Source organism: Stylophora pistillata, unplaced genomic scaffold (assembly GCF_964205215.1).
Source record: "Stylophora pistillata unplaced genomic scaffold, jaStyPist1.2 SCAFFOLD_3306, whole genome shotgun sequence".
In the NCBI taxonomy this organism is placed as follows: Eukaryota; Metazoa; Cnidaria; class Anthozoa; order Scleractinia; family Pocilloporidae; genus Stylophora; species Stylophora pistillata.
The window spans coordinates 10,001-21,965 of NW_028290948.1; the positions used below are offsets into that span (position 1 = coordinate 10,001).

Sequence of the window (11,965 nt, forward strand, 5' to 3'; positions counted from 1 at the left end):
TACCGACACCCTTTCTTGAGGCACAGGAAATCAGAAAGGTGGAATGGCAAAAAATCAGTCTATAAAGGTAAAATTCTCATCCAAGCAAATGATTTCCAAAATAAAAAGGCACCACACATAGGCACAAAGTGAGCATGAATATTTTCATAACACATTAATTACCTGTATCACTTCATGCTTAGCCTAACAACACTTAAAAATCCAACCAGTCTTCAGACTCACTGGAAAAGTATCTTATAGAACTAATCTCCTACTTTGTCTGAATAACTATCACTGTTTTGACAATTCTGAAGGCGAGGGCGACTGAAGAACCACGATCGCGCTTCGTAATGACAGCCAGCTTAAGTCAGCAAACAGCACGCAACTCCAAACAAAATGACTCCCCCATACTGCTGCATGTTAAGAAGTGGTTTTAGTATTAAAAACCCATTCAAAGGATCAAATATAAAAAACAAGTAGAAGTATCATGGATATTTTCCAACTTAAAGCAACGCAAAAGGCTGATGTTTTCGTCGAACTCGGTCTACAAACACATAGAAGAACTTGGCAGCCCAAAGTAGATGACCACTGACCACTGTGATGTCATCAAAACGTATTTCCGTGGTGTCGGAGAATGTACAGTGCTCTGTTGTAAGTCAGACAGGTGGACCACTGGGTCAGGCGCACTGGGACACATACCAGATGAAGTGAACTGATTATGGATACAATACAGGAACATTACACATAAGGGCGTAATTATTTTATCTTATAGCTTGCAACACCCGTGGCCTATGTGAAGCAAATCCTGGGTTCTAATCGACTACCTGAGCGGGCAAGGCTCGGGATTGCCCGCCTTGATCTCGTGCAAAGAAATAAGAGCGTGAGCGAACCAACAAAGTTCACGTCCATTGGACAATGTTGGTGATAAGTCGCAAAAAGTGGCAGGAGATAATCAAAAAAAGAAAACCTACATGACCCCCGTGGGTTCATTGTGCTGCAAACACAGTTGGCTTTCCTCCCCGGCTCTTGAAATAAGCAAGTCATTCCTGATTCTTATTGAAGCGAAGTTGTTTTGCAACCAGCCTTGTTCGGTCAAGTTGGCTGGATGTTAACCTCATTCTTTTTTTCCAATTCATCTCAGTCAAAAAAAAAAAAACTGCAAAAAAGAACTCTGCCAATATCCAGCCATCTTTACCTCTACTTGGTCAATTACGCATATGTGAATCAGCGATTTGAGCTTCCTGCGCGCTTAAAAACATAATAAAAAGTTGACAGTTTGCCTTCTCTTTTAAGCAAGAAAAAGGTGAAGAAACCCAAACACTCTGTTAAGTGAAGGTTTTCAAACAACATATTTTCTTCTTAGCTGCTTATCTAATCACCAAAAGAATAGTGCTTTGACCATGAACACAACAAAGACAATACCTGAGATCTAATGATCATTCTCAAAACACTAATCAAAGACCCCTGTCCTGTATGCTTGGACCGCCATCAGAAAAACTGGGTCGAGTATAAGAAAGTATTTTGTGTAAAAACATGCAAAAAAAGGGAACAACGTCTCAGGTTTTTTTTTTAGGTGAGGGTGAGCAGAGTGGTATGACACTTATTCTGTTTGGCTTTCTTTATTCTTGACTTAAGTTTCCAATCAAAAATATTTTTATGTTGTGATCTGGAACTTTGTTAAACAAAGGTAAGAAAGACAAGTTTATTATTTCACAATATTTCTCCTACAAAGGTCACTTGTAAATCCTCGAATACTTGTGCCTTTAAGCCTCGCCTTCGTATACGAGACCCATTTTTTGGGCTCATGTCCAAACTTTCACTGGTGGGGTCATTTTTGTGAGGTTCCCAACAATTACTTTCATTACTCTGTAATGTTTAAGTTATAATTTACCTGAAAGAGGGATCTCGAGGAGGCACGACAGGGTATTCTCCTGGCATCCTGCAAGAAAATGAAAAATAGATACTAGCTGTTCTAAGATTTTCAAAACTCAGAGACAGTAATTTTTCTCAAATAAATGGCATGCCTGGGAACATCTCGCACATCCTACGACTCTTCAATTTCCAGGTTACTCACCAAACCATCACTACACTACGTTAAAGACAAAGACAAACCAAATAACAGACATAGCGCAGTTGATAAGGTAAATTGCTCCGACTGCCAAGCCTCCAACATTGGAGGGACTGGCAGGAACCTCACAACAGGACTGACTGAAAGCAAGCTGATGTCAACAACCGCATCGCTGCACACCATCGACTTACGATGCTATGCAATGCCTTACTTACAGTGTACAGCACTAAACATTTTCAACAACTGACTCTGGAAAGCTGGCTTACTAACTTAGAAGACTCCCCTTTACAGGGGTCAACTACTACTGGCTCCATACTAACGACTTATTCACAACGTTAATATCACGAACAAACCGAATAGAACTTACTCCACTTGAGTCTTACAGCCAATAACATCACGGCTAAACTGACCGATCAGTTCACCGTCAACCGCACTTAGTCCATTCGACTGATAATTAACACTTGAGTCTGATGACGACTTCATCTCAGGTTGTCAAAACGTCAGTCACCACTACCGACAACAGTCCTTCTTAGAACTACACGCACACGAACGATCACACTACATCATCATAAGTCTCATTGTAATTTCAGACAGGCGAACTATCAGACTACATAATCGTAAGTCTCATTGTAATTTCAGACAGATGATTTTATGGATGTCAGGAAAAACATATTGTTCCCTACATTATTGCATGATGAGTCTCTGGGGAGGAACGAAAAAGACCGGACTCGAGAGAGTGGCGGAAATCAAGCCTAGCGCCTTTACATCAGTGAGGCTGTTGTGAAACAAACTAGACAACACAACTGGCAGTTCAGGGTTCACAGATTTACCTACATTAGAATCTAAATGAGCAGGGACGAGAGACAATAATGCAGGTTTAGAAGGGCAGTCATTGATGCAATTGAGGAAGTTAGTTTGTTCAGTCTCTGTGGGGGGTGTAACACTAGAAATCTTAACTGTTGAAGTTGAACATGGGGTCTTTGAAAAGTTTATGTCATTGACCCTGGCATAAGGAACAGTCTTAACTGATGTTGATAGAACCCAATATGCCTTTTTGTCCATCACTGTCAGCGAATCCCTGCATTTACATCCCGCTTCAATGGCCCATAGCAACGAAGCAACATGGGAGCAGCTCTCTCCAAGACCAGCCTTGCAATCACAATGAGCAGACAGAACTTTGCCTGAGTTTTCGCACACGATCCAAGTGGTCAGAGGCCTTTCTGACACTCTTTGAGAATGATCAACGTAAAAATAAAATGAAGTAGTTACTATACTGTAAATAATCAACGATCGATGCGAGAAGAGGGGACAACAGCTTGCTCCATCATTTATGAGTGTTAACACTCTTAAAGAGTTAAATTAACAAGTAGTTATAAAACCTTACCTTTGCTATTAACAGGCGATAATTTCGCCGAATTAGAATTTCTCTTACCCAGCGGTTTGCAGGGTTGCTACAATGCAAGCACTTTGTGACGAGCCGGAGCCATTTTTTGTGAGCCCCAGAAAATAACATCCAAATCTGGACAAAATGCCTTTTCATGGTCATGGTCCCAGGCGTTCCTTGTTTAAACCGCGGAAACTGAGGATGAGAGTGCGACAACTTGTCTTATCGTGTGCTCGCTGGTTGTAAATAACACAATTTTCAAAATGTTATGGTTTGGGAAAGTCGCACGGCAAAGATTCCTGTCTTATACGCTGTTCTCGCATACAAATGCACACACGGTTCGTGGCAGGCCCACACCAAGCGATGTCGAGCGTTTTCGCTCAAACTACGAAAATACTGGCAAAACTGTAACAGCCGACTAACAACAAACTATGAAGCTGAGACGAACACCTCGCTCGAAGGTGGCGCTAACAACAGCAAATTGGATAGAGAAACTGACAGAAGCAACATGAATAGTAATGTTAAATATCTAAGCTTAGCTCTTCCGTTAAATACCTGTTTCTGTAAATGGTTTGTATCGGGTTCAATACTTGTAAAGTACGATTTGATATTTCGTACATGATCACTGTTATTATTGTGCAAGTGATTGTGAAAGTTGGTTTGCTCTTTGCATGGAGTTACAAGTGCTTAGTAGAAGACATGATGAATACTCTTGATGATTGTGATCTACTAGAAAAATTTTCCAATATGACCAATGTACGTGAACACAATGATGTTACAGTGTCATTAAAGGTAAAAAAATTCAGATCTCGTGATACATATTGTAATTGTACTCGTGTTTTGTGTGAATGCTATGGCTTTGTAGTTTCGAATAAATTTTACGCGTCGTGAATTCTGAAGTATCAGTCGCTAGAACTCACCATCGTTCAGTTAAATTGATAATTTTTTTGCTAAAACTTACGACAACTACCAATATTGGATCTTTCAAACAAAGACCATCGACAAGATTATATAGAACCCAGAGAGAGAGCAACACATGAGTATCTTGAAATCTTTACGTCAACTTAGCCCTTCGTAATCTTCTGTAATAGGCAGCGTTTTCCTATAAGCCCAGTTCCTTAAAATGTGGAAGTGTAGAAACTCGAAAATGATTTCTTTTCTCGATACTGAGCTAGTTTAGGTTCTAAGGTAATGAAGACGTAAAATTAACTTTATTCTGCGCTTTGTTGTTGGTTGTTGTTTAGGTGGCACGAGTACACTAGAATGACATAATAGGAAAGTTTTTTTTCCTCACTCACGCGTTCTTACCGTATTTTAAAGTAATTTCTTACCCATGATGGAACAATCAAATGGAAAAGATAAAATGTTGGCTTGATAGCTCAGTTGATAGAGCACTGCACCGGTATCGAAGAGGTCATGGGTTCAAATCTCATACGGGCCTGAATTTTTTTCAGGCCTTATTTCTAATACTACATAAGTAGGTCTTATAACTACGAGGATCACTGTCATACATTTCATGAAACTGCAGTACACAAATCATATGATTTCATATATTCAAAATTCATCGTTTTTGTTGTTTTTAATTTATGTTTCTTAAGAGCTGCACACCCTGTAACGGCTAAATATGTAGTTGTCATTTCTCCAAGCTTTCCTCCAGTATGGCACATCTATAAAGTAACATGGTTTTATTCTGTAAAAGTGAATAACACAGACGTTAAAATTCGCGACATGATTCGAAGAGGGACTTGACAGGAATATGAAATATAAACTTAATTATTAAAAACTGGATCATTGGATAATGCAATTCAAGACTTTTTATTGGCTTAGCCATTATGGTATATCAGCCAATATACCATAATCTACAAATATGGTAAGCGTACGCGTCAGCTTAAAATCAAAAGGGAGCTAAAAATTCCGGTTTCCTCTTACAAAATAATAATTTCTTGGGGGCGTTTTTAATAAAACAATTATTCCACTCGCGCTTGTTGGATATGAGATGATTATAGCCAAGGAGGCGCGTAGCGCCTCGTTGGTTATCTATCATCTCATATCCAACGCGCGCTCGAGGAATAATTGTTAATTACTCGATGCTACAATAACAGAGCAGTTATGACAAAGAAGAAAACAAAGAGGTTGATGTCAATTAATATTCAAAGTAAAGTAATAATCATCACAGGTGAGCTGCGATTAAAAAAAAATGTTACAAAGAGGCCTGTAAAAAATTCAAGTCGCGACAGGATTCGAATTTGTGGCTCCAAGCTACTAGTTATGCGCTAACGCCAGATGAGTTTGGAAACATAGTTGGCTCATTATATCCATGAGAGACGAACGATGCAAAGCTGTTACATTACTTCGTTTTTCACCTAGATGGGTTGACAGTACTTTATGGTTATTTTCGCAGCAAATTTCAAATAACAGTTTTAAGAACAAAGTAAACTTGACAAAATGGCTTCTTTAGGAGCCAACGCAAATTGCGAAACAGTGATCAACGCACCTGCTTCTAAGTTTGATACTCCCACTCGTGTCTCGCTGGGTTATACGTTTCATACTGATTTAGCGTGAAGAAAAACAGATGAGGTTTGTGTGTATTACTTCTATTGGTTAGTTAATGATGAAAAATTAATTTTAAGGAGTAAATTTGAAGCAATATCCCTTGACTCTGTAACTCTTCATAAACCCTAATCGATGGTTTAACGTGTAATAACTTAACATGTGATATTTTGTGAGTTGAGTGCTAAGTTTTTGCGAGCCCCGTAATACGGGCGATGAGCAAAATGTCCACTTAATTTTTTATATTTTATCATCGAATAAAGTGTAGTACTTATTATCTACTATTATCTCATTTTCTAACATTATGGCTCTAAGTTTTCGAAATATATCCTACAACTTCATCTGACCATCGTATAAAAAAAAAATTGGTACGCTTAAATGTTCGTTTCTTTAAAAGTCAAGCCTTAAAAATGGCTGGAATATAACTTAGACCGTTCAGTGCGGCCCTTTAGTTGTTGTGCATTCGTTCATATTTTTGCCCTGTTCTATGGTGCAATTCCGTGGCATATTTCGCAAGTTCTAATGCCCTTATTTGGTAAAATGGCGTTAGAGTGGTATAATAAACATATCTTATTAGACGTTTGGGTGTTTGTATCGCTGAATATTTATTATTTCAACGCAGCGATACTGCACACCAAAACGTCTAATAAGTTATCTATTACCCAGCTGCTTTTTTTATGTGCAGTTGTAAAAAGGTGGAAAAAGCGAAGTAGATAGAGTAGCGAGGCATGCGTATTCGACAGGTTAAACGGTTTTTTTTTTTTTTTTTAAATACAAAATAATCGATTATGCATCTTCCCAAACATCGCGTGATATTTGTTATTGATTCGGGCGTTATTTGTACTCTACTTAATGTAGTTGGATGGTAATTACTATTATTCAATGATTGTTTCATTCGATGCACACATGAGTAATCGTTGTAAGCACCTCCCAAAAAGAGGAAGACTCATCTAAGGATCTTATTCAGGTGTGTGCTCTGCTTTGATGACAACGAATGTTTTCTGAAGCAAGTAGTAGAAAATAGGTATGTAATTTACCATCCCCAACACCGATTTTAAACCCAGTGTAGGTTATGCTATTTTTTAGATGATTTCTCACTGAAGTGATCATAACTTATTTCATGTACTAAAAGAACTTTTATACTGATCAGCGAGGAGGGAGCAAACCATATGCACAAACTATACGCAATAACGCGCACAACAACTGTTGATTCTTAAAATTTAAATCTCATATTTGCCTGGATGAGTGGGTAAAATCTAAAACTGTTTCTAATAATAGGACGCTTTTAAAAAGAAATTGTGGCCCGAGTACATAAAGAAAACAAGTTGAGAAAGTCAGTTTGCATTATTTAGCTGCCCTGAATCATACTTCCAAAGATTCCTTGGAGTGATAAATTTATGTTCAAACAGGGAACGTTTCAATTTTTGAACATCCAATTTCAGAAACAAGTGAGCTTGCGTAAAGAATGATTTATTACATGCGTATTTGAAAACTATGGCTGTTTTCTTTTTCTTCTAAATTATTTCTAAAATGTGTATGAATAAGTTTTGGTGATTCAACGCTGGAAGCTATACATAAAACTAATTAACTAGAACACCTGCATTATTGTAGCCTTAATCAGTCCTTGAACTCCCAGTTGTGATAAACATGCAACTTTTCCAAATGATATCCATACTTTATCCAGCAAACAGGTAATGAGAATGCTCAAACTTATCTGGTAGAAGTTGCTGTTTTTATCTAACACCAAATTGTCGTAACTATTTTACAAGGAAATGTGTAACAGCTAGATCTCGCGGGGAGAATAACAATCACATCTTGGGGGCTCAGTGGTTAAGAAAGGGAGCTGAATATAGCTGCTTGCAAATGAAAATAAATAAAAATGATGTTGATATGGATAATTTTGAAATGTGTACAAATAAAAGAGGGCACAATTTTAAGTCTTCTGAAAAGAGGAGAGAGATAAATGACCTATTTTCTTCTTAGAGATGTTTAGATTCTGGATCAGGGCAACAGTAATCAACAGATGGCTTTCAGTTTCAGCTGAGATGGCTACGAAGTTTTTAATCTTTCCTCTGTCTTCTTCGCTGTTCCTACTATCAGGTAACAAAGTTCCAAAGTTTTTATTCGTTTAGCAGTCAAATTTAAAAGTTAGGTGTATGAACTATGACCTCGTATCGATGAAAACAAAATTGTGGCAAAAGTAGTCGAAGGGCCTCTAATGTAGTATAGTTCTGTGCTGAATGGTCAGCTAAAAAAGCCCTTTTTAGTAGCAAATTTACTTTGTCTACGCAGTTGATAAAGCCAATTTATATTGTTATATCCCCAACCGACGCAGCGCGACAATTTCTTAAGAAATTCATCGCTTTTATTGCACTATTGGTAATTTGTTTTCCACAATGATAGAGGCCTTGATTACTAGAAAGCTTTTAATCATTCAATGAACTACAAGCGAAAAGACGGAAGAAAAAGTTGTGTTAAGCGGTTTTGAAAGAGTTAAAAGAGACAATATTTTTAAAGGATATATTTGGTTCTTTGATCGCTGTTAGAGGAGCTGTGTAACTTAGACTAGATTTACACTAGAGGAGAGTTTTCCGGATTCGTAAATGTTTCCGGATTCATCAATTTTGGAGTATTCAGATTCGTAGGCGTTTAAACTGAAAGGATATTCGGATTCCTGACCGTTTACACACAACGACAACTCCGGGAACATTCGAAGTGGAATGGTTACCAAGCCCCGTGTTGTTTGGTCGTTCGATCGACAAAGTGAAAATGCCTCCCCCAAAAAAGGCTAGAGTAGATCCAGATGCCACTGAGGCAAATTTGAGTTGGACAGATGCCAAGCAGTCTACGTCGTCGGCGATTAAGTGTGGCTGACGTTAAACTTCGTTGTAATAATAATTTGCGTTTCTTCAGAAATACTGCGGTACACATGATAAAATTTATCGCCTGAACCTACAACAAGATTAGGCAACCGGAGACCGCCAGCAATGTTAGCACTAGATCCATTTTGGTTTCACCGCAAACTCAAAATATTGCAGGTGGAAATAATATCCGGATTCGAGAAAAAAGCGGTTACACGACAAAACTTTCCGGATTCAAAAGTTATCGGATTCAAAATCTCCAGAGAGACGACCAAACCGGGAAGTTTTTATTTCGGATTCGTCCACTTTCGTGTAAACGGCAGAATGAATCCGGTACTAAAACGTTTCGGATTCATCACGAATCCGGAACAATTTCCTCTAGTGTAAACCTAGTCTTAAAAGTGCTAAGATTTTTTTTCCGACGTTGATGAAATTCACGCACACACTTCAGCTTTTATGGCGCTTGCAAAAATTAAGTTTAGATAATCACATGTGGGTGTACTGTGTAAAATTGAAGATTAATATCACTTGTGTTTTCAGAAGTTGCGATATTGCCCTTAAAATTACTTGAATTTCATGACTGTTTTCAATTTCAACTAACTTTTCTCAGGGCAATAACCAAAATTAATGAAAAATGCCCTCTGTCAGCCAATCAGTATTTATTAAGTTTTCCTGTTTTAACTGATGTTATAAGCGAAAAACAGGAATTTCAATGTCCGATCGGTGTTCGTGTATTAAGTCGTAGTTGTATGTACAGGTAAAATCAAAGTAACATAAAAATTATTATTGCTTTTGTTTCGTTTAAAACTGCGTCAGTTATCATCTCGCGCGTGCGCGTAATAAAAAAACCAAACGTATCGACACCTATGTAGGTGATATTTATCGTGTTTGTTTAAGAGGGCGTCCCACATGAAAGAGCTAAGATTCTTGCCTTCGTGTTTGTTAAATTTACCCACAAAATTAAGTTTTTGTGAGCATGAAGCAAAAAGGTACATGAAAGGCAACTTTTAAATACGGTGTCTGTCGTCTATTACAAGGACAGTTATCGTTCACACAATAGGAGCGTTGTTCAATACTTAGGCCATAGTTTGTTTTGTGTAAGAACATTTATGTCGTCTCAGCCGCTATTTCCTCTTTATTTTTCAACGACTTGGGGAAACTACTGCCTCTTAGGGAATCTTTTGTTTTGTTTTGTCTCATCTGCTTGAAGCTTTAATTGCCTTCCATCCTCGGAGACCCAGGGGCTGTGGGTCGATTTCAAGTTAGGGCGTGAAGAGCCCCTGGGGACATTGTCTTTCAAGACAAGTTCCAAACGGTCGAAGTCGTTCTGCCATCTGATTGGTGCCAGAAAATCTTTGTTTTTCTGCCCAATCAGAGTGAAGTGTGCTTTAGAGTCCTTTCGTGTGTTTTAACACGGACATATACTACTAGCTCAGTGGCTCGCTATGTTTGTTTGGACCGTGCGACGGAGATTTGCTTGAGGCGAAGTTTCAGTCTCGGCACACAATGTAAGGGAAATCGATCAGATTGTCAGCGAAAATCTTACCGGAAATTATACTGAATACTTTCGCAGGTATCACTAGAGAACATGTTTTAAAGTTAGCGAGGTTTGTATACAACACGATGGTTGCAGTCATTGATATGTCGCTTTAAACGTTAAACGAGATTTAAGCTTAAATCTTTCTAGATTTTTTGCATAATTTGCTGTGACTGAAACTTTGCCAATCCCGTGAAGTTATTTCGTCGCACGGGCCATGCAGGTATGTCGAGCAACTGGTACTAAAGCACACTTCACTCTGATTGGGCAGAAAAACAAAGATTTTCTGGCACCAATCAGATGGCAGAACGACTGCGACCGTTTGGAACTAGTCTTTTAAGACCATCTCCCCAGGGGCTCTTCACGCCCTAACTTGAAATCGACTCAGCCCGTGGGTCTCCGAGGATGATTGCCTTCGTGATCGAGGACTGTTTTCTGTGGATCCAGTTTTCTGTATCTTTATCTAATCATTCTGGTGACACTTGCAAGGTTTTTCTCGTAGATTTCTCTGTCGACAGGCTTTCAATATTTATTCGGGATGATAACCTTTCAGATGGAGACACTAGAATCTGTTTCTGTGTAGAACGTAACCTTCGGCAAGGTTATGCTGAGACTGAATGTTAACTGAAATTTCTTGCGAGTACCTGGGAAAGCAAATACTACAAATACCGCGCGATATTTGTACTCGTCTATGGCGTTATTTGTACTCTACGGAGTGTAGTTGAATAATAAATATATCTTATTAGACGTTTTATTTTGTAGTATCGCTGAGTATTTTTACGAGTTGGTGGTAGCGATATCTCGCCGTCAGCAAACTATTCATCGCTAAGCTGTAATGATATATCGCTCGGTGTAAACAGTACGTTGCAAGATATTGTTGGGGGGCAGCGATATCTTTTTGGATGTTAACTATAGACTAGGGAGGGAAAACGATATAACGCGGAGTGAAAATTATATGACGCAGAATAAACGATATATTGCTGATGTGTACTTTGCGATATGATGGTCATGGATGGAGCCATCGAACTCGACAGAACACTTCTCTCTCTGGTGGTTACGGGTGATCATTGGTCAGGAGTGTTCTTCTACGGTGGCTATTAGAAATTAAAGCGAAGTGATAGGACACCAATAACCAGATCATTAAGATTTTTCCCTTAACTATGTATTTGCTGAAGATTGCCACTTTGAAAAAAATAACCTCGCTGCACCCTTCGGCTGAACTCTTTCTTTTCCTCGTTTTCATCTGGTACTCCCCCAAAATATTGCATTGAGAAACTTATATTAGTTTTATAAATGTTTGGTTTCAGTATTTACTGTTAGCGACGCAGAAGCATGTCCTGTACAAAATGTGACGACCTGGTCAGGCACTATTCAACCTCAATATTACCCACGACCTTACAAACCAAACATGGATTGTTACTGGCTGGTACAAGTGTCACAAGGAAATCGCATCGAATTAAACTTTCTAGATTTTGCGGTAAGAACGGTCATGCAATTAAACTACGAAGATGATTTTCTCATTTTTTGCAAGCAATGGGTGTAGCTATAACAGTCTTTTCTTTTCTCTTTTAGATGGACGCCATTCG

The 11,965-nt window shown here is 38.6% G+C and overlaps 1 protein-coding gene and 1 long non-coding RNA gene across 5 annotated transcripts in view; one reads left to right on the forward strand and one right to left on the reverse strand.

Moving 5' to 3' along the window:
* Nucleotides 1–4,327, reverse strand: part of LOC111332204 (uncharacterized) — a 5,095-nt gene extending 768 nt beyond the window's left edge. The window contains exons 1-4 of one of the 3 annotated variants that reach the window (XR_015995950.1): nucleotides 3,432–4,327; nucleotides 1,871–1,918; nucleotides 1,402–1,476; nucleotides 1–691 (exon numbers count right to left, since the gene is read on the reverse strand). The exon at nucleotides 1–691 is cut by the window's left edge and continues 768 nt beyond it. Coding sequence is in view for 2 of the 3 variants with exons in the window: in XM_022937499.2 (XP_022793234.1) it covers nucleotides 524–691; nucleotides 1,871–1,918; nucleotides 3,432–3,593 (378 nt within the window). In the remaining variant the exon portion in view is untranslated. The remainder of the gene's footprint in view (nucleotides 692–1,401; nucleotides 1,477–1,870; nucleotides 1,919–3,431) is intronic. The other 2 variants (XM_022937499.2, XM_022937498.2) reach the window with 2 other exon arrangements.
* Nucleotides 4,328–6,843: 2,516 nt separating this feature from the next.
* LOC148715576 (uncharacterized) lies at nucleotides 6,844–11,958 on the forward strand. Of its 2 annotated transcripts, none has more exons than XR_015995947.1 (3): nucleotides 6,844–6,948; nucleotides 7,965–8,081; nucleotides 11,687–11,958. It is a non-coding gene; the product is annotated as an uncharacterized LOC148715576 (long non-coding RNA). The 2 variants fall into 2 exon arrangements; XR_015995946.1 differs by having other exon boundaries at nucleotides 6,857–7,005.
* The last annotated feature ends 7 nt before the right edge of the window (nucleotides 11,959–11,965 follow it).